Consider the following 23019-nt stretch of genomic DNA (forward strand, 5'->3'; position numbering starts at 1 on the left):
TCCAGCATATTGGAAATACAGTATGCTTCTTGTGGAAAAGAAATATTAATGGTTGATTTATTCCAGGGCAAAGCTTTTAAAATACCTTAATATTCTACCTTAATTTTGTGATTTTCTTTATCACATGTTCCTTAGAATTGTTATTTAAAAGACTGGCAGGATAGTAATATTAGCTTACGTTTAATAGAGTGAGAACATGTTCCCCAAATTGATACAACTGCATCATGTAAAACCATTTAAATTGTCATACTAAGATTTATACACAAAATTCTGATTACTTCTCAGCAAAGTCCACTGAGAATTAAGGTGTTACTAAACTAGAATATAACTATGGTTTTAATTGGATAATCAAGCAGTAATGTGCGTAAGCATAAGTCAACCACATCAACAGAATTCCTAATGTTGGGTATAAATCAATCATTTTTAGTCATAATTGTTCATACGCTCAGTTGTGAAGCACGATGGTATAGCATGTTAAGGGCAATCACATTTACACGAGTCCATACACTTTATTGATAACTCAAATTTGTTTTCTTTTTACATTTCACAATGCATCCCACAGACATAGTTCAATACAGCTTAAACCCCACATGTATTTGAAATGTCCAAATGGCATTTGCAGCATCGGGGTACAATCCACTGACCCATGCACAGATGCTGAGGATTCCAAGCACAATGGAAAACAAGCATGCCAGGGGCTCCTTGTTCTGCCTGCAAGGATCTGAGGATCATACCGTCAGAAATTCATTCCACAGATTCAGAGTTTTGAGAACTGTAAACTTGTTTACTTAAAATAGACTATAGGAGTTTGTGCAGCAAAGAATATGGCAGAAACTGTAATGTGCAGAGTTGGTTTTGTTTATTTAATAGGTACTAGGGTTTTTTTTCCTGAAAATTTAAGCTAATATATTAAGGAGCTCAGAAAAACCTCAGTTCATTTATCTAGTATTTCAATCACTATGGAGGAGCTGGACATCCTAAGCAGCTGTGACACACTATATATTTAATTTTATATTGGCAATTGATAAAATAGTAGAATTAAAAGCACAATACAGCTAAACTTGATACCAACACGGCAAGGCTTTTCAAGCTTGCTTTAATGGCATATTCTAAACATTTCATTTTAGAAAATCAGCAATCAATCAACACAAAACCAGAGACAGTGCTAAAGGAAACGTTTTCCATACACTAACCCCTCTTGAAACATGACATGACTATCTTGGCCAAAGCATAAAATGTACAGCTCTCCAAATGGTTAGGTTAACCTGTGCTGCATATGGGAGAAGCAAAGAGGATTAGGTTTAAATCCATATGTAGCAGCTTACAATACTTAGGATGGACATACACACAGGTTATTTTCCTCCCTCTGAAACACTGTTCCTAAAAAATAAAGATCTGTGAAATTGCACTGCAATGTCAAGGCTTGCTGTTCCCTGACCCTCCCCATATAATCCAAATGAATATGCCTCCCATCCCCACTTAAAAGATGATTTGTTTTAATAAAAGTTGCTTCTTGATTTCATTCAGTTTTACGCTTCAGTCCAGGAATTTTAGCTTGAACCCTGTAGGGGAGGAAAAATTAGGTTTCAAAAAAGTCACACTTTGTTTTCGAAGAAAAGCCAATTGCTTACAATCTAATACAATCTAATGTATTAATTATGCACCAGTCTTAAAAATGTGCTGTACATGTCACAGAAGCACTCTCTTTACATATCCTGTTCCCAACTTATAGTAACTGAATAAAATGTATCCAGACATATCAAGTGACTTATCACTATATATGAACATATTTATTTTACAGTCATGTCTACGGCTTGGTTTGAAAGTTACTTTGGAAACTACAAAGTTTCAACCAGTTGCAGCCACTCGCTCAATAACCAAAGTTGCAGTGGAGCTGAATGAGTGATACTTGTAATCACTCCCTGAAGTTCCAGCCATCATAGCATCACTATGGTCACTTGGGCACTTAGCAACTGGTCTGCACTTGCACTGGTTGTAGCATCATATACAATCTTCCCTCCTGTCCCACAGCAAAATCAGTGAGGAAGCCAGAAGGAAATGTTGCAAGTCATTCCCATAAGACATTCCCACCTTTTTTCCAAAGAAGCCTTGCTACAGAGTAAGCGATCTCAAGGAACTACACCACCATACCACCACCTGCATGTCCTCCATAGTGCGCATCCACCCACAGCACCCCCACTTGACAATGTCCCCCCCACCATCCACAACTATGTAGCACCCATTCATGGGCACCTCCAAATGCTACCCCCACCTGCATCCATGGCACACCTCCAAATACACCCTTCCACAGTCCATGCGTGAGGCTCCCACCCCTTCCTGCTGAGTTGTCATTGCTACACTGTGTTGTCACGATGTTGCTCTTTATTACCACGTTTTGCAATGAAAATTCTGGTTCCAATTTGCCACTGTAACCTGTGGACTATCTCTAAAGTACTACAAGTATGCCGTAAACTTACTTTGCCATTCCATCTTTCACATTCTTGTTTACAAGTTCCACATAATGGTCAATTTGGGCCTGAAATACAATTAACAAATAATTTCAATTAGTTGGTTTCTATATCATGAAAACCATGATGTGGTTAGCATCACATTTAAAACAAAATCAAGCAAACCACAAGAAATTACATGAGTGGAAACAATACAACATCGGGGGTGTCCTTGACTCAATCTTGATTTCTGGTAACCATCTGAACTGACCCTGCACTTTTCTTGGAAACATTATCATCAGTGTTGCGCCACTGCCTGCTTCCTAGACTACAAAAAAGTGACTGGTCCAAAGTCACCCAGATGGCATTATGGTGGGAACAGAACAATCGCAATTTCTAGCTTATGCCTTAACCACTACACCAAAGTGGATCTCTGCAATTTATCTACCAAATACTGAAATCTAAGCCCTAGAATAGACCGGATGGTTATAACTTAAAAATCTCAATACATTATCCATGAAGGAAAAATAGCTAAGCCCACCCCTACTGCAAACCTTGAACTCCAAAAAATTATGGATTCCTGGTCATTTGAACATTTATCAAACCTGCCTTACTTTTTTCAATTCCAATAATTCACATTTGAACTCTAGCATATTAATTAATTCTTGGTTGTTTCTCAACTGTGTTTTGTAATTTGAAAAATATTGAATAAATCAGAAGATTTTCCAAAGAGAAAACTGATAGTTATTTCATTAACCTTTTCAAATTTGGAAGCATGAAATTATTGTGATATTTTAACTACTTTTTATTCAGAAATTTGTACAAAAATAGTAGGTTTATGACTATGCAAAATCTTGTTATAAATATACGTTTGAAATAATGCTTGAAGATATTTCCATTTCTATCATCTATAGAGGAAGCCATTTTTTACTGGAAAAAAATTGATTCTTGGGGAGAAAGTATTCTTGCTCCTATCTTGTAAAGCCCTGCCATAAAACATGTCAACTAGTTACAAAATACTTTCTTAACTTCACTTAAGAGGAGCACTATCATGTCTCAGCTATAAAAACTATAATGTTAAGAAGGGACTCCTAATGTTGAAAGATGAAATCCAACCCAGATGAATTTTCCAAATGATTCAAGCTGTTATCAATTCAAAGGAATATGATCTCTTTACTTTTAATATCAATCCTAGGGCTGCCACATCTGAGACACAAAAGTTAGGATGACCACTATATAATAGCGGTGGGTTTATTTGTTTTAAATAGTGACTGCTTGGATTTCTGTAGCCCTTTCATGTCTTACTTAACTCTTGCTAAAACTAGAACAGTAGTTTAGGCATTGTCCTTTAGAATAGTAGAGGCCACTGTCCTCTAGAATCCTCTTCATCTTTTCAAACACAATATATTCTTTGTATCCTTAAGAAGCTAGTTATTTTATTGTTGTATTATCAATAAGCATGCCACAACCCCATACTCACCTGGTGCTTCTCATAAATAACAGGAATACTGAAAAGTGATATCAGTGCTGGAAGAAGAGAAACATATTTAAACTTAGTATGAAAACCATTTGAAAATTATCACAAACTGGCCCCAGATAATGTATGTGAATGAAGTAGTTATATCATAGCTATAACTACAGACGGACAGTTGTGTGACAAAGTATCTATAGCCGGTATCAATATTTTATCTTCATTCAAAATGGACTTTCAGTGATTTATTCAACAAAAAATAACATGAATGCCATTTCCTTTGGGGAAAAAGGAAGTACACCCTTAGCTCCAATAAAACAAACTCAATTAAGTGTTTGTAACAACTGTCTACATATATCTGATACCAACCAGGAGGAATTTTCTCACACAGATTCCCCCCCCCCAAAAACAAACTGTGTAGTATCTGAGGGGGTTCCTTGGATGCAGAGCTTGTTTCAAATATCCCACAGCATCTTGGTGGACTTAGACTTGGCTATTCTAAAACCCTCAATTTCTTTTCTGCCATTCATTTATGAATGGATAATTACTGGATGCTTAGGGTCATTATCATATTGACCTTTGAAAAAGGTGAAACATTTTAATGCGGTTTACTTATTTTTTCAGAAAATAATAAACATATATGCATAACAGTCACTATATGTTCACACCAAAAGTTGCTGTGCTTCTGGAATCCGCATTTTTCCTTTTCACACAGATTGTAGCCTTTCCTTACAACAACTTTTGGAAGCCCAGGACACCATCATGTAATGGCAGAGCACCAATAATAATCTGTTTCAGTTATTTTTCCTTAAATCTCTGAAGTATTACAAGTACTTTCATAGGATTTCAGTTTTAAATTCAAATCTAACAAAATGTTAGCATCTTCACTTGAGATCTCAGGAGCTGGTAAACTTAATACAATTTCAGCTTTTTTAAAAATGTTTTTAGGTGTTGCCCATAAGTGCTGTTTTGCTGATTCAGATTATCTTTAACTATTACACATGAACCTCATTTGGCAATTGCAATTGGACTGGCAACTCAGTCATTAAGTGAGTGATTGCTGTAAGGACTGATCGTAGCTTGTCTAACACTTTTTAGGGATCTACTGTAACATATGAAGAAAAGCAGCTCAGAAACAGATAAACTAGTTTTGGCAATCTCTCTGCTCCCCATTAGTGGCGGAGCAAGTTGGGGAGGGGGATGAGTCTGGCACAGGACAACCAGTACTGACTGCAATGACAAATGCATGATTGAGGGGGGAAATCATTTGTAAATATGGACATTGATTGCAAAGTTACTTTTTCAGCAGTGTCATAACTGCAGACAGTTGCCAAACAAGGATTATCTGTAACAATGTTTTATTTTAGAGATTTCCCTATTAATTTCCCAGAGTTTTGTAGGCTCATCAGCAATCAAAACTATTATGTGGTCTAATAATAATAGTTTGTTTTCTGTAGGCGAACTCACCCAGTATCAGCAATGTCAAACCATTGAACAAGGCACCAACATAGGTAAACACCCACATCAATACTGCAAACTGAAAGAAAAAATAATGAATACATTATTTTTATATACCATATGGAATATCTGCTTAAGTTACTTGACTATATTAGCAGTACAAATGTAAGGTGCTTTGGTGGGCTGCAAGCTACAACAACTCACAAATCTCTTAACTTATACAAATACAAATAATACATTATACAATTCTGGTGTTAGCATTCCGAGTAACACATCCAAGGAAATCGGAACTTCTGGGCAGGAACATTCTTCAAAGAACATGTTTTTGGACACATCACATCGGCACAGCTAATGAAAACCAACTCTGAAGTTTCCTGTGTTAATATCATAATTAAAGTATAACTATTTCCCTCCCCAATTGTCCTAAGTCATATTGTCCAATTAAAACAGTTTTAACTGCCACCTGTTGGGATCACCTTGGTTCCCATGGGAAGACTTCTTGTGTCTGAAGACAGTCTATCTACTCCTCTCCACCTTAGACTGTGTGGTAACTACGAAGCTTCAAGCTTCAGCGAAGTTCAATTCAGAGTTGACACATGGTTTACCTTCCAGTGTATTGTGATATGGCCAGGTTTGTAAAGGTCCATATTTAAATATATTTGATGTAAAAGCTCACATCTTTTGTTTCATTTTAATTCCATATAGGAAAAGTTACAAGTTCTTTTAATTCCATATAGAACAAGTTGGAAAAAGCCATAAATAGTAGAACTGCTTGCTTAGTTTTCAACAGAGCTATTTTCACATTTTAAATTTTCTTGAGCATATTTTTTTCATTAGTAAGATTAGTTATTATACAAGAGTTAGCTTCATTCTACTTAGTGTCAGATAGCTCCTCAAGTCAATCAGTTTCCTCATCTTATACAATTCTTAAGCTAAGATGGGGAAATGAAATATTTTACCTTTAGAGAATCCACCAAATCATCCACTAGGAAAAGGCGCCTGAGTTCCTTCACTGTGTTGTTGAGATGACCAAGCACAGCATGGCTGTATTTTTTAACAAGCTCCTCAGACACAGCGACATCTCTACTCAAGTAAGCACTGGAAGAGGAAATAGGTTAATTTCAATACAATTAAAAACAGAGTTTTTAAGCTCTCCAAATTCTCAATCAGAGCACAATAAAAATAAAGAAAAGGTCACCTTATCAAATAACTGTTCAGATGGACAAGACTTTAGAACATGTCTCTAATAAATATAGTACATGCCCTTAATAAATCAATCAAAATGGTTAAATGGTGCAATATTTAAAATCTTAGGCTTTATTTCCAGTAACTGACATATGAAAGTAAGCCTGACCATTTAACAATGGCTGACAAAGGGGAAGCAATTTTTCAAGATTGGCAGGAGCAGCCAACACTCTAGAAGATAGGCGCAAAATACAGAAGGATCTTGACAAACTTGAACAATGGGCTCTATCTAACAAAATGAAATTCAATGATAAAAAAGTAAGGTTCTACATTTAGGCAAGAAAAACAAAACGCATAGTTACAGTATATGTAGTACATTGTGCAGTACATTGCTCAACAGTAGTAACTGTGAGAGGGATCTTGGAGTCCTAGAGGACAACCATTTAAATATGAGCCAGCAGTGTGCAGTAGCTGCCAAAAAAGCCAACAGAGTTCTAGGCTGCACTAACAGAGGGATAGAATCAAGGTCACATGAAGTGTTAATGCCACTTTATAAGGCCTTGGTAAAGCCACACTTGGAATACTGCATTCAGTTTTGCTCGCCACGATGCAAAAAGGATGTTGAGACTCTAAAAAGAGTGCAGAGAAGAATGACAAAGATGATTAGGGGACTGGAAGCTAAAACATATGAAAAACAGTTGGAAGAACTGGGCATGGCTAGTTTAATGAAAAGAAGGACCAGGGGAGACATGATAGCAGTCTTCCAATACCTCAGGAGTTACAAAGGAGGAGTCAACCTATTCTCCAAAGTACATGAGGGTAGAACACGAAGCAATGGATGGAAACTAAACGAGAGAAGTAACTTAGAACTAAGGAGAAATTTCCTGACATAATAATTGATCAGTGGAACAGCTTGCCTCCAGAAGTTGTGAATGCCCCAACAATGGAAGTTTTTAAGCAGATGTTGGATAACCATCTGTCTGAAGTAGAAGTAGTGTAGGGTTTCCTGCCTAAGCACGGGGTTGGACTAGAAGACCTCTAAGGTCACTTCCAACTCTGTTGTTGTTAAGAGGCAATTGGACTTTTGGGGGGCTTTTTGAAGATGTTTCACTTCTCATCCAAGAAGCTTCATAAGCTATTTGTGTACACTTATGTTTGTGTACAGTAAAGACTGACCCAAACTCGGTACATTGTTTCATATCTCAATATGTGCTTTAAATTAATTTAAATCTGATTGCAGAGGTGATACAACATTTGACTATGAAATAAGGCTGTGTTCATATAATATGCTACATTAGGATAAAATTTATTTCAATAATATATGATTCATACATCTTGGGAAAGTAGTCAATGTCTTTGCATATTGTATACACCAGACCATAATATGGTGCTGTTGTGTTCTCACAACATGCAATGCCAGAATGCATCATAATATGATGCATTGTAAGGGTTACAATACTCATGAAATAACACGGAGATCTAAGGCGTCTTTCTCTAGTTTTCTGGCTGAAAACTCAGCAATTAGTAAGCAGTCTCCTTCATATTATTAAAAAAAATCCAAAGGCTCTTTAGCTCCCATTTTACAGCAAATATAATTATTATAAATAGGGAAAAGCACAAATATTTACCCAAACGGATGGCCTTCCTCTGACTTCTGGACAGCTTGGATAACTCCTTTGTATATTCTTAAACTGATGGTCACTGACAGGAGGCCCAAGCCGATATACGCTATCACACTCACGATACTGAACACTGTTAAAGAAAGAAGCAGGAACAAGCTGGCTCCAAACACCACACCAGTCTTCTTAATGTCTCGCCAGTATAGGAGGTCAACCACTAAGAGAAAGTTAAAGGACAGGAGATTAGAATGCAGTCTCTAATATTACAGCATAGCAAGGAAACCTGAATGTGTTATTAACGGAAATGTAACAATAACAAATATACATGCATACACACAACCACACTTTATTCATGCATTAAATTTGTACAATGTTTTCCAAATATGATAACCAAAAATGATAATCTGAGAAATGTGAAGCCATTTGTTTTGTTTTCTTCATATCCTGCTGAGTTAAAGGAGAATAAGCAAACAACTTATTTGCTATCTGCCAGGAATACAAATACAACTAATTTTTTTAAAATCGGTTTTTTTTTAAATCGAGATCTAAAAATAGCACCCACTTTACCTTGCACATAATGTGCAATGGGAAATGGCATATTGTAAAGCAAAATCATTAGCCTCTGTCATCACTTTGACTTCCCAGAATGTACTTGGTCCCACCAAATGGACTCCATAAACTTTCTTGGAAAATGAAAATGACGTGAAACATGCCTAATGTGCCCAGAAAAAAAGAGCATGTTTCACAGAGGATAGAGAGACAGACTTCTGGTAAACAAACTAATAAAGATCCAATTTGGTTCAATGATGAAGTCAACAGGCTAGAAAGTGGGATACTATTCTAATTCCAAGTTAGTAATGAAACCAATCTGGGTTACATATAGGTCAGTCACTCTCTCTATCTAACCCAGTGTTTCCCAACCTTTTTTGAGCCGCGGCACATTATTCATATTTTCAAAATCCTGGGGAACATTGAACGGGGTGGGGGTGGGGGCAGCTAAAGAAAAGTTTGGACAAAAAAAAATCTCTCCCTCCCTTTCGCTCTATTTCTCCCTCCCTCTCATTCCCTTCCTTCCCTTCTTTCTCTCTCTCCATCCCTCTTTCTTTCTTCCTCTTTTTTGCTCTCTCTCCCTCCTTCCCTCCCTCTATGTCTTTCTCTCTCCCTTGCTCTCTCTCTCTGTCTCTCTTGCTATCTCTTTCTTGCTTTTTTCTCTCTTTCTTGCTCTCTCTCTCTCTTTCACTGCCTCTTGCTATATGTCTCTTTTTTTCTCTTTGCCTCTCTTGCTATCTCTCTTTCTTTCTCTCTCTGTCTCTCTTGCTATGTCTCTCGCCCCTGGCTGCTCGCCGCTGCCTTCGCCGAAAGCGCTTTTGTCCCGGGCTCTGAGCCAGGGGGCTGCAGGAGAGGCGGCGAAGGCGATCTCTCTCGTTCTCCAGAGGCTGGAGAAAGTGATTTTCAATGTCGGGGGCGCAGGCCGGCGTGCGCTCTCCCCATCCCCCTGCCGGCTTACTTTGAATGGGGCAGGGGGATGGGGAGAGCGCACGCCGGCCCGCGCCCCCGACATTGAAAATCACTTTCTCCAGCCTTCGGAGAATGAGAGAGATCGCCTTCGCCGCCTCTCCTGCAGCCCCCTCGCTGAGAGCCTGGGACAAAAGCGCTTTCGGCGAAGGCAGCGGCGAGCAGCCAGGGGCGTGAGGGGCCTAGAGGCGCGGGGGGGCGGCCACGGCTTCGCCCTTGGAAAAGGGTGTGCGGGGGGTGTTTTGGGGTGCGCTGGCGCAGGCGTGCGCGGCCCGGCACTCTCCTGCTCCCACCGCCCTCCCTCCGGGCCCCAAAGGACATTGGTTGCCGCCCCCCGCCAGGGAAGCTCCAGCTGGGCGGGGCGCTGCTGGTGCCTCCGCCCTGGAGCTCTTGCCACCGCCATCCCCCAGCTACTACTTGGTGCCGTTGCTGATGGCGCCCTCCTCCTCTTGCTGCCGGTGCGAAGAATGAAGCTCTCCTTTTTCCCTGCCTTCCTTCTTTGGGGCAGGAGAGCGCCAGCAATAGCGGCATCGGAAAGTAGCCGCACCGGCAGTGCCCCGCCCAGCTGGAGCTGCCCTAGGAGTTTGGCGGCACACCTGACCATGTCTCGCGGCACACTAGTGTGCCGCGGCACACTAGTTGGGAAACGCTGATCTAACCAACCTAATAGGGTTGTTGCAGGGAAAAGGTCCTCGGAGAGGGGCTGTGTGTGTGTGTGTGTGGTGTGTGTGTGTGTGTGTGTGTGTGTGTGTGTGTGTGTGTTGATGAAGGCAAATAAGCCCAAAATAGATCTATAGTAGTCTCCCTTCCTTTTCATTATCAGCAAAAAAATATGTTACAGACAGACATACAGACAGACATACAGACATACTAGCCCTTTTATTTTTGCTGTTTAACTTCGTAACATTTATTTTATTTCTTTATTAAAAAAACAGCCCTAAGTAGATAGATGGATGGGTGTGTGGATGACAGACAGACAGACAGACAGACAGACAGACAGACAGATGATAGAGAGAGAGAGATGTTTTTCCTACTTTATACTCAACACTAAACAACTAACAAGAAAGCTATTTTCAAATTCATGATGACATATAATTAAAATAATGTACCCTTAAGCTACATTGCAGAAAAAAGCATAATCTTTCAAAATGGAAGCTATATACACCCCTGAAAAATAAGACCTGCTTAGATTATTAGAATTTTTTACTAACTCAGAGGGAATTGTTTAAAATAAAAAATGCAAAACAAGAATTTCTTTCCTTCAGAAAATAAGCAATCAGGCTTTCCCTGAAATAAAGATAGCTAGCTACATTTGATAAGCAAGAACAGTCACATGGTATATTTAAAAATAGCACTGCTACAATCATGCCTCACATGCATTGCTCATCTATTTAGCTTTTTTCTTCACTTTAGTGTTTTGGTCAAAACATTAATCTCTTTATTCAAAACCTTTAAAAACTGACAATACTTGCAACTGCAATACTATTACCTATCCCATTTTCCCCTGACATATTATACACTTATACCCCTATGAAATCCCTTAACATTCAGAAGTTCATTTCACACATGCTCACCACTCCTGGCATCCATTTTAGGGCTGTTGCCTGTGCTTCTACAGTAAATTACCAAATCTTTTTACTTCCTGCTAGGACACATAAAAATATTCCAATATATGCAGCTGCTTCACACCAAGAGTAAGTAAACTCTATACTGCTAGAAAATATGTTAAACTATTGTCCAATGGCTGATGTCATTTTAGAAACAAGCAAAGCAGAAACTGTATTCCATTTCAAAAAGGAATCATACAATACTCCCTGTACCAGTGTTTCCCAACCTTGGCAACTTGAATATATTTGGACTTCAACTCCCAGAATTCCCCAGCCAGCAAATTCCAAATATTTTCAAGTTGCCAAGGTTGGGAAACACTGCCCTATACAAAGAGCCATAACCATACAAGCTAGCTGGAGGACAATGTGGATAGTAATTCGTGCATATGAAAAAAATCCAGGCTGGGAAGAGCTGATACCGAAAACCTATTTTTATTATTCCCTCCAATTGAGAGATTCTGCTTAAGAGTTGTTTCTGAATTATTTCTATATTTATTAAGCACTTGTTAGGCTGGAAATCCTTCAGTAAACAAGGATTCACTTACAATAATAAACACTTTTTAATGTGAATAGTTAAGCTACAAATAAAATATTCTATTCAGATAAATTTCCACCTAAGTTGTTAGCCTACTTTTTTCAACTTTTTAGAAAATATGGAGGATTTGGAATTATAAATCTTTCAATATTCTAATCATGTAAATAAATGAAGTAAGATTTGAATCTATTTTTCTGTTTAAGCAAACAGAAATAGTCTGCCTTTTTAGGGATTTGGCAGCACTAAGTAAATACAGTACTCCTTTTCACTGAAGCTGGTAATCATGTGTGAGACTATACTACTTCATGCCATCACAAACGGCTCCTATAAATTGAATGATCCCTATGCTGCAACCACCTTACTTTCCAATAGAACAGGGCTCCCCAACCCCCAGAGCCACCTTTGGAACTGGGCTGCATAAGTGGCGGGCAAGTGTGTGAAGCTTAATTTGCAGGGTGGATTTAATCACTAGTAAAAAGGCTTGATTTAAATCAACTTGATTTCAATCCTAATTTTTAAAGAGTGTCAATTCTGTCGCGCAACAGCTCTTCCTCTGACCCGCTGTTGACTCACCAACATCTCATTCATTTTAATGGGATGGCTGGTGATGATGCAGTGACACAAAAAAGTGAGGGACGTAGCAAGCAGCAGGTGAGTGGATGCCCACTAAGATGGTGCCAGGATGGATCTGAAAGGGGCGTTAGTCTTGCCCGATACGCTCTTTCTCAGTGTAAGGGAAGAGAGTCCAATGGAATGGGCTTTCGCTCCTTGCTTCCTCTTGAGGCCAAGTCAATCATTTCTTGGTCACGCCTCCCTTGAGTGCACATGCCCCACTTCTGATGAAGGTGTAGTGATTGACTTGACAATTTTCAGTGCTGGTTCTGGTTCATCCTGGACTCAGGCCATGACAGCCATCAGGGTGGGGTTGGATTCTCTCCTCTTACACTAAGGAGCGTGTCATTTAAGACCAATGCCCTTTCTCTATTGTGTTGGCAAGAAAGTCCAATGGAATGGGACATACGAAAGCCAGCAGTCCTAAGGGTGGGTAGCAGTCTGGTCCTAAATCACCCAATCCATATGCACCTTCTGATACACCCGCCTGCCAAATGCCGCCTCTGCTGAGAAGAAGGCATCCAATTTGTAATATCTTATGAATGGGGATGGAGACAGCAATGTTGTTGCTCTACAGATTTCCTCGATGGAAGCCTGTGTTCCATGCCGCTGTTGTGGCTGCACTTCTTGTCAATTGGGCTGTTACTTGACCTGTTGTGGCAGGCTCTGGCTCTTGTAAGTCTTGGCAATGCAAGACCTTAAGCACCATCATCTTCCTAAATGAGACTGTTCTGTTGATATAGGTTGTGAGGGCCTCCTCATATCTAGGGTGTCCCATTTCTTCTCCTTAGTGTGAGCTGGGCTCAAACAGAAGTTCAGCAATATGAATTCTTGCCTTTGGTGAAATGAGGAATTCACCTTGGGAAGAAAGGCTGGGTCCAAACATAGGATCACTCTGTTAGGGTGGACTATACACAGATCCTCTCTTATGGAGAGGGCTGCCAGTTCTGATATTTGCCTGGTCAAGGTGATGACTACTAGGAAGGCTACTTACCTTGAGGGTAAGTAGTCTTAGATTACTTGATTTTAATGGTTCAAATGGTCTATTACCCTGGCTAAGTCCCGTGTGCAATATTTAGATACCACTGGAGGTTTCAGGTTAGTTGCGCCCTTGATGAAGCTGCATACCAATGAGTGCTGTGCCAGGGAATCTAGGTTTCTGTGTGATAATACTGAGGCTAAGGTTGCCATCTGTCTGTGCAAGGTGTTGGGGGAGAGCCCCTTATCCAGTCCCTCCTGGAGAAATTCCAGAAACCTGGATATTGACACGCTCATTGGATCAAGATTCATTCTTGAGTACCAAATTTACTGAAGTTTTCCCAGGTCGCATTGCAGATCCTATTTATGGAGGGTCTCCTAATGGCCTGTACTGTTTGTATTTTATTTTATTTGTTAAGACCTATTAGACGCCCAACTCCTTGAATGACTTTATCATTGAGCTTACACTGCCTTAGGGTTGTCCACTCAAGTGCCAAATGGTCAGTTGTAGCCATTGTAGATCTGAGTGGACTATGACTCCCTGACTGAGGTAAATCTTGTCCAATGGTATTCTCCAGGGCCGAGATACTGATAGACTGACTAGGTCTGCGAACCATGGCCGTCTGGGCCAGTCAGGTGCTAGGAGTAGTATGTCTATTCCTTCCTCCAGTACCTTCTTGATTGCTCTCAGAATGAGAGTGCCCCTAGTGTGGCATATCTGGAATAGAATCTATTTAGCTGAGTGTTTGATGGGAAAGCGAACAGATCCAGGTTCAGTTCCCTGAACCTTCTTGACAACTCCCTGAATAGGTCTGGATGCAGTCTACATGAATGACCGCAGTCCTGCAAAGCCAGTCTGCCTGCAGACTGTTTGCTCCTGATGGAGAACAGCACATCTGTGAGGTGGGTTGCTCCGAGAGTGACTGGCCCAAAGTCCCCCACCAGCTTTCATACATATAGCAGTATTAAAATCAAAGTGTCCAGGTTTCTAATCTGGTGCCTTAACTATTAGAACAACTTTTATCTAAGTCATAAGAGCACTAAATGGATTTAATTGAAAAGTAGGAATGGAAAAGAATTCAGCTCCTTGGAGAAACAGAGATTTCATGTCAATTTCATGACAAGTGCTAATATCTTACTTATTTTTACTTGACTTAAAAAAATATATTTTTAACAATCTTTCATCTTGCAAGAAAATTAAAAACATTAACATGAAAGCTAAAAATACTAAGAAAAATGCATCTTATATTTTACACTCATCAATAGTTACCAATGAATTCATTACTATAATATAAATAATACAAGATATTACTGCAAAGAATCTTGCAAATCTCTGCCGTAACATATATTGGTGCAGAATTTTTACTAGTAGAAAAGTCCTTAATGCCCCTCTTCTACCCATCAATAAAAATATTAATTTCCCATCCCTGGATAAATCCAATTTTGGACTAGATAATACAGAATATTTTAAATTAACAGATTAATAGTAAGAAAGTAGTGTTTGTTAAAGCTGTCATTAAAGTCACGTGAGATTTTGAGTCATGATGAGGCAGTGGTTAAAATGCAGTATTGCAAGCTAATTCTGCTGACTTCTAACTGCTGACAGTTCAATTCTCAGAGGGTATAGAACTCCGCCTGCATGTATCCTATATTCTTGAGGCCCTTCTTTCCAACTTATTATAGTTGCAGTGTGTGTGTGTGTGTGTGTGTGTGTGTGTGTGTGTGATGGAGCATTTCACAATTTCATCTCTCTCTCACTTCACAAAAGTAAACATAAGATGCCTGCAGGAATTCTTTCAAACCCCTCAATAACAACTTCACACTGAGTCACAAGATTGGGGAGAAACAAGTGGCTTAGAATGGACTATCTGGCAACATATTTAGTTACTGCCCAACTGTGTCTCTCTCATATTGATGCATTGGAAGAATTTTAGTATGTCCCCCCACCCTCCTCTGCAGTCCCCTGCTACAGCCAATCCATTTTTAATTTTTCTTTTGCTGATTTTTCCTTTTATCAAATTTGATTCTCTTGGGTTGGAGAAAAGAAGATAAAGTCAATTGAGTCAAGCTGAACTCCTGGTGACTTTGAAGACACTTTGACAATGTACTGTAGTACAGTGATCCCTCGATTATCGCGAGGGTTCCGTTCCAAGACCCCTCGCGATAATCGATTTTTCGCGATGTAGGGTTGCGGAAGTAAAAACACCATCTGTGCATGCGCTCCCTTTTTCCATGGCCGCGCATGCACAGATGGTGGAGTTTGCGTGGGCGGCGGGGAAACCCGGATCTTCGTCTGCTCACTGCTGCTGCGGCCGCCCAGCAGCTGATCTGCTCGGCGGCAGCAGCGAGGAGCCGAATCGGGCTTTCCCCTTTGCGTGGGCGGCGGGGAAACCCGGATCTTCGTCTGCTCGCTGCTGCTGCAGTCGCCCAGCAGCTGATCTGCTCGGCGGCAGCAGCGAGGAGCCGAATCGGGCTTTCCCCTTTGCGTGGGCGGCGGGGAAACCCGGATCTTCGTCTGCTCGCTGCTGCTGCGGCCGCCCAGCAGCTGATCTGCTCGGCGGCAGCAGCGAGCAAAGATCCGGCTTTCCCCGCCGCCCACGCAAAGCGGAAACCCCGGCTCCTCGCTGATGCCCCCGCTCGCCCGCCCGCCCGCCGCCCGCCAGCAAGAGGGGGAGAGATAGAGAAAGAGAGAGAAGGAAAGAAAGAGATGAGAGAGGGAGGAAGAGAGTGTGAGAGAGGAAGAAGCAAGATAGAGAGAGAGAGAAAGAAAGATGAGAAAGGAAGGAAGAGAGTGACGTCATCGGGTGGGAAAAATCACGATATAGCGTTTCGCGAAGATCGAGATCGCGAAAATCGAGGGATCACTGTACTTTGTCAATACCTCCTTTCAAGTTTTATTTTCCTGTAAAATTTATAGCCAGATTTTCCAAGGGTACTCCTCAAAACGTTAACCAGATCCAAACCAATTTAGCTTTTTAAGACAAGTCAAGATTAGTTATCTAATGCACATAGTCAGGAGGTTAAATGCATTCCAAATGAGATATGCATTTTTTCTTAATCCCAGGGCCTCACTTGGTCTTTCAAATATATACAAAAGGGCACACTTCAAAAACTGGACAGGGTCAGGACAAAGATTAAATCAGATTTAATTTTAATTTTGATAGTCATTAATGTATAATTTTTTCTGTCACAATAAAAATTGGTAGCAATTTTTGAAAATCCTGATTGTCATCTTCAAGGCTTTAGGGAACTACATGTTCTAGTAGTGCTTCACTATTCTAGAACAAAACTGAACAGCAAACTTCATTGTGGAAAGCATTAGCCTCACAGCCTTAAGTTAAAGTCAGCAGCAGCAGCAGCAGCCATTTCAAATCAACAAAGAAGTTTGCAAGGACCAGAAGTGGGCTGCTAAGGTGGAACGGTGACATGTGTTCGTCCCCGGGGCTCTCAGTGCTAGCGGAGTCCAGCGCAATTATGCTACTGCATCTGTGCAGGTAGTAAAACTGGTGCTGAGAGGCAGGCGCGTCCATGTTTCGGTGCAGTTTTTTGCTTCTGCGCAATGGCTAGCAGAGATGATTGTGATTATTTAAATACAGTATGTCTAGAAACTCAATACAGAAAACTGAGAGTCACAGAACACTAACTTTTGTGTCATTTATAATGCTAATCCTTAGTAAATTTAAATTTAAAAACAGACAAAATTGAGGGACAGTAGAACCTCAACTTTCTTTAGCAAAGTTAAGTGAATTACATTTACGCATCTGGAAGTATATCTTCTGTTGCCTGCATAAACATGAAATCCCAGAATCTGCATAAACTGAAAGCCTAGAACAGTGATGGCGAACCTATGGCACGAGTGCCACAAGTGGCATGCAGAGCCATATCTGTTGGCACATGAGCCGTTGACCTAGCTCAACTCCGACATGCATGTGTCTGCTGATTTTTGGCTGGCACAGAGGCTCTGGGAGGGCATTTTTTGCTTCTAGAGAACCTCCAGGAGGATGGGGGAGAGCGCTTTTACCCTCTTCTGGCTCTAGGGAAGCCTTTCGAGCCTGGGAGGGCAAAACACGAGACTACTGGGCCCACCAGAAGTTGAGAAACAGGCCATTTCCTGCCTCTAGAAGGCCTTTGGGGGCAGGGGGAAGCTGTTTTCGCTCTCTCCAGGCACTGAATTATGGGTGTGGGCATTCAGGCAAGCATGCGTGCACACCCGAGGAAAAAAAGGTTCGCCATCACTGGCCTAGAACAAATTCAATATCATAAACAAAGTTCTAGATTAAAATAAGCAGCAAAGCAACATGATACATTATTATACTATCACCCTGCTGTTCTGTTCGGGTCGTATGTGACCCGAAGCCAAGTTTGAGTCCCTGTAAAAAAATTTACCCTGCATATCTGAAACTTGAAATTTCATGACTGTTCATCATTTCAGGAGTTCTCTCTATGAGAATTTTTTTTGGGGGGTGGGGGGCTTAGTTTTTGCTGGGCAAAAAAAGTTACAAATCTTCTGTTCCCGGGTCACCCTGACCCGGACCGAAAACTCTTCATTTGCAGTGCTTATGTTTGGTCTTTTTGAAAGCTTTTTTCACTTGGAAAGTAGTCTGAACATTTCTGCACACATTGGAATGAAAATTGAACTGAAAAAATTAATCCTTGTTGGTTTATTTTGCACATAAATGTGCCACCCCCCCGTTTTTGTGAAATGTTTTTCAATTTATGGATAGTTTTGCTTGCAAAATGCATTCTATTTTACTGAAGTTGGTGTGGGATTGGTAGCTTGAACATTTCTGAATATAAGAAAAATATAAAGGACCTGAAAAAAATGATTCTTACTGGTTTTTTAACATCAGAAATAAGCCCCCCCTCGGCTGCTTGCAACCATTTTCACTTTTTATTTTTTTATGCTCCAAATCCAAAATATTCTTTAAAATCTTAGGCATTCATTTACTCAATTTAACAATGCTGATCATCAAAAAAATATTTGTGGGGGTGGGGGAAAAAATTTTTTTCTGGGCAAAAAAAAAGTCACGTTTAGTCTGTTCGGGTCATATAGACCCGGACAAAAATGATTTTTTTTTAGGTACTTGAATTTGGTCTTTTAGAAAACTTTTTCAACTGGAAAACTAGTTTGAACATTTATGAACATAATGATATGAAAATTGAACTGGAAAAATTGAGACTTATATTTCTATTTTGATCAAAAAGCCCCTCCCCCCATCCTTTCTGAATTTTGTGTCAATTTATATTTTTTAAGGCTACAAATCCCTAAGGAATTTTCCCCCAAAAGGTTTGATATACTAAATTGAACAATCCTGAACATAAGAAAAATATAAATAAACTGAAAAAAATGGTTCTTATTGGTTTATTTTTGCCACAAAAGGGCCACCCCCCTCGGCCTTGCTGTGTGCCATTATTGTCACTTGTTATACATATTTGGCTAGAAATATTTGGAATATCCTTTTGAAAATCAACCACATTGTAGCCAGAGAACTAATTTTATGAAAGAAATCCATTTTACTAAAAAAAAGTATGTAAGTTTGAAATTAACAGCATATTTTTTATATAAATTGAAATAACTTTATGTGCAAAATAAACCAATATGCATCAATTTTTCCAGTTCAATTTTCATATCATGTTCAGAAATGTTCAAGCTACAAATCCCACACCAACTTTAGTAAAATAGAATGCATTTTGATAACAAAACTATCCATAAAGTGAAGACTATTTCACAGAAACGGGGGGGGGGGGTATGTATTATATCAGCAAAATAAACCAATAAGATTTACTTTTTCCATTTCAATTTTCATATCATTGTGTGCAGAAATGTTCAAGCTACCAATCCCACACCAACTTCAGTAAAATAGAATGCATTTTGCAAGCAAAACTATCCATAAATTGAAAAACATTTCACAAAAACGGGGGGGAGGCACATTTATGTGCAAAATAAACCAATAAAGATTAATTTTTTCAGTTCAATTTTCATTCCATTGTGTGCAGAAATGTTCAAACTTGTTTCCAGGTGAAAAAAGCTTTCAAAAAGACCAAATATAAGTACCTAAAATGATCAATTTGCAGTCCGGGTCAAATAGACCCGGGAACATAAGATTGGGGATTTTTTCTAAACAGAACAGCAGGGTTAATGCACTATTCTTACAGCACTTTACAAATATTAAGAGACCACCAAAGCTAATAAAGATTTAGTATTAGTAACTACTTTATTTCAACTATAAGCACTATTTTCTAATTATATTTCTTTGAAATATCTTTTGTTATATTCGATAGGACCTGGGGAACATTCTCTTAGCACGCCATTACATATTGCAAAAGTTTTACGTAGAAGTTTCAAGGTAAGAGATATAGTTCAAAGTTTTATGACACTAAACTGCAAATTGACCTTGCAGGCTCGGCTATCATCTAGCTGTGACTCATATATACAGCTATAAACAACTGGCTTAGCTAAGTCAGATTAGTTAACAGAACTTCTCCAAAAGTTGTCATCAAACTGAAGCTTTGGAATACAAGGTACAAATGAACATCACTTCTTAATTCGAATTTTAAGTAAATTGCTGCTATGCATATCTTTCTCTTGATCTTACCCATTTATGATCCTTAAAAAAATATTATACCATCCTGGTATACATCAATCATTTATCAGCCTTTCAGCTAAGATCAAGCACAGTTTAATGCAGAGTCACAATCTCTAACTATGGGAAAATCCCCTAAGTAACATGTATGGTTTATTTTTTGATAGATAAGAAAAAGAAGACCTTAGCTACTATTTCTGTAAGTACCTTCCATTATCAAAATGTAAATGTAAATCAAATAAAACCGAACCAAAAAATAAGGCCTACTGCCAGTTCTTTTTAAAAAATGCATTTTAACTTGGAGGCATGCCTAATATCTTTGCAGTTTCAATAGTACAAAAGATGTCCCTACACTATCTAGCACATATTTCCTTTATGCAGCAGTTTTAGTATCATCACAATACACAACACGAGCAGTTTTTAGATCAGTTCTTTCTGAATACTAGAAAACAGTAATCCCCTGAGTTCTCTATCATTCACTCTCTTTTTGGTGTTAGAAAAAAATAGTTGTTAAAATGTATTTAACTGATCAACTTGTGCATATAGTTAATGAGTAAATGTTGTTCAACACCTGGAGGTTTCTTGCAAATAAAATTGTGGGAAAGTGATTTAGCCTTTATTGTCTTAAACTGCATTAATCATATTTGGACTTTTAAACTTTTTTTCCTAGTATATGCAAATATGTCCTGAAGCTGGTTAATGGCTAAAACTAATTCTAGTTATCTTTATTCAAGCATACTAATAAATATTTAAAGCTTTCATGGATTTTTATACAAAATAGTAGCCAAAAAGACAATAGCAATATCTATTTTTTTAAAGTATAAAATATATACATGTTTTGGCTATGTCCACATGTAAATGTCCAGTTCCTTAAATGATTTAAATAATTTTACCTGAAGCCAGAAATGTGCATGGAAGCATCATAACTGAGGTAAATTACTGAATTGCGTGCAATAATCTCCTGAGAAGCATTTCATTAGATCATGGCACTTCACTGATTTTAATCTTGCTTTCAACATTTCTGATAGTAAAATTTGTGCAATCTTCACATAGATAACCGATAGAACTTTGAGGCAATATAATAGAAATATATATAATTTCATTTTAGTAGAAAAAGTCTGCAATATAATTCAACACTATAGTAATCCTTTACAACATTTAGAATTATATATATTTTATATTTCAGTGCTGTTCATCACACTAAATAAGTATCTAAAAGGACTACTACAAACTTGTCACATTTGAGAGAAAGCATTAACTTATTAGAACATATAAAATTTGTTTTACTATGTTTGATATCATGTCCAACTTGATGAATTGAAAATACCAAGAAGTAGAAAAAATATGACTAAAGCAAATTTAAAAAACCAAAGTGTTTACACAACCTTTGTATATTTCTTAAACCACAGCTATGAACTTTAGACTCCATACCATCTTGACTAGAATTTTCCATTATCTATACACCCAAACCATCCCAGAAAGTTCTCCTTAAATAAAAAAAATCTCCTTAAAAAGTGAGATTTCGTTTGGCCACTTGAACCAAAGCTAAAATTTGGGGTCCAGACTTAAAATTAACATATTCACAACACAGATATTTACAAAAATAAAGATTGAAGGGACAAAGTTCAGTGATTTACCTGGGGTTACTTCTTTATACCAGATTGCTAAGGGATTTGAAACACTGAATAGTAAACGAGATCATTTTGGAAATCAAGGAGACCTTGAATAACATTACCATCTAAAAATAGCCAGGAAAGCTAATAAACAGAGAGGGAATGAAATCTAGGGAAGGAACAGCTCTTCATTGATTTTACCTGTTTTCTAAAAATAAGTAAATAAAAAGTGGGGAAGATTATGCTGTATGAAAAAATGAAAACCAATGAGACAAGTATTACATTAAGCAACACAATTAACAGACAACCCCCACCCCCACTCGCAGCCCAAGCCATTTTCTTTCAGAGCTAGCATATCAGCTAAACTGAAGCTGGCCCTGACATTTGCTCAGCCACGGCATACCAAAGACAAGCTGTTCAATGCTGTCAGATGACAAGGTTTAATCCACTGTAACATTTGCAGAGTCAGACAAATAATCTCTCTCCCATATTTAGCATTAGTTTCTTAAATTATTTTTCTTTCTCCTAAATTTGCCATCAAATATACTATACATTTACTCCTACACCATTCATACTATAAGCTTTTTGTATAGAAGTCAACCCGTAGCACCATAACGACCGAAAACAAAAGTAAAACTGCAAATACCCTTATCCTTCCAACTATTCAGCTGACTGTCCATCTCTCTTCACAATGGATCTGCCCTTTCAGCTCGGTTTATCAATTATGCATCTCAATAAAAAGGCTGCAGTTGGAGAAATAAAACACTGAGACATGAAACGTCAGGCTTCCTCCAGCAGAGGTCTGCAGTCTCTCTCTTGCTGCACAACTGCTGCAGGACTTAAATCACCTGACTGTTTTCTGGGTGTGAAGCAGACTGACGCAGTACAATCTGTAACTAGGCTACTGATTCCTCAATTCAATCTGCTTACCATGGCAACCATTTACTTGTTGATAGTACAAAAATCCAGCGGTATGGGGGAGAGGGACACATTGATGCTGTAATACATTAACAGCTTTCCTGAGAATGTTTGGAATATGGAGAAAATACATGAGTATGTATGTAGTAATAGAAATATTTTTTTGAAAAAATGTAATCCATATTGAGAATGAACATTGAATATTAAGGCAACATATTTCTAATACTCAAAACTTCACTGCTCAATTATTTTAGCATTATTTCTTCCACTCCTGAAGAAGAGTATACAGTGACTCAACAAAGTAGAAAAAGGCCAAGCGAAATGCTAACTGCTCACAAATCTTAATATTAAGCTTCATTACTTCTCACCTTACGTAGATTTGTTTCCTGTTAAGACACTTTGCATGAATATAAATATATATTGAGCCTTCTTGTGGATTTGTAATTAATTAGTAGCACAAACTTATATATGTAAAAA

At 38.8% G+C, this 23019-nt stretch overlaps 1 protein-coding gene across 4 annotated transcripts in view; it reads right to left on the reverse strand.

The window, feature by feature from the left end:
- Window positions 1-489: 489 nt before the first annotated feature.
- RTN4 (reticulon 4) overlaps window positions 490-23019 on the reverse strand; it is a 43526-nt gene continuing 20996 nt past the window's right edge. For 3 of the 4 annotated variants that reach the window (XM_070734777.1, XM_070734774.1, XM_070734775.1), the window contains 6 exons: window positions 8190-8397; window positions 6336-6474; window positions 5386-5455; window positions 3928-3974; window positions 2478-2536; window positions 490-1562 (listed from right to left, as the gene is read on the reverse strand). In XM_070734777.1, coding sequence (XP_070590878.1) covers window positions 1520-1562; window positions 2478-2536; window positions 3928-3974; window positions 5386-5455; window positions 6336-6474; window positions 8190-8397 — 566 coding nt within the window. In that variant the 3' untranslated portion in view covers window positions 490-1519. Of the gene's footprint in view, window positions 1563-2477; window positions 2537-3927; window positions 3975-5385; window positions 5456-6335; window positions 6475-8189; window positions 8398-22270; window positions 22456-23019 lie in introns of those variants that run through there. The other variant, XM_070734778.1, reaches the window with a different exon arrangement.

The sequence above is a fragment of the Erythrolamprus reginae genome, chromosome 1 (assembly GCF_031021105.1).
Source record: "Erythrolamprus reginae isolate rEryReg1 chromosome 1, rEryReg1.hap1, whole genome shotgun sequence".
In the NCBI taxonomy this organism is placed as follows: Eukaryota; Metazoa; Chordata; class Lepidosauria; order Squamata; family Dipsadidae; genus Erythrolamprus; species Erythrolamprus reginae.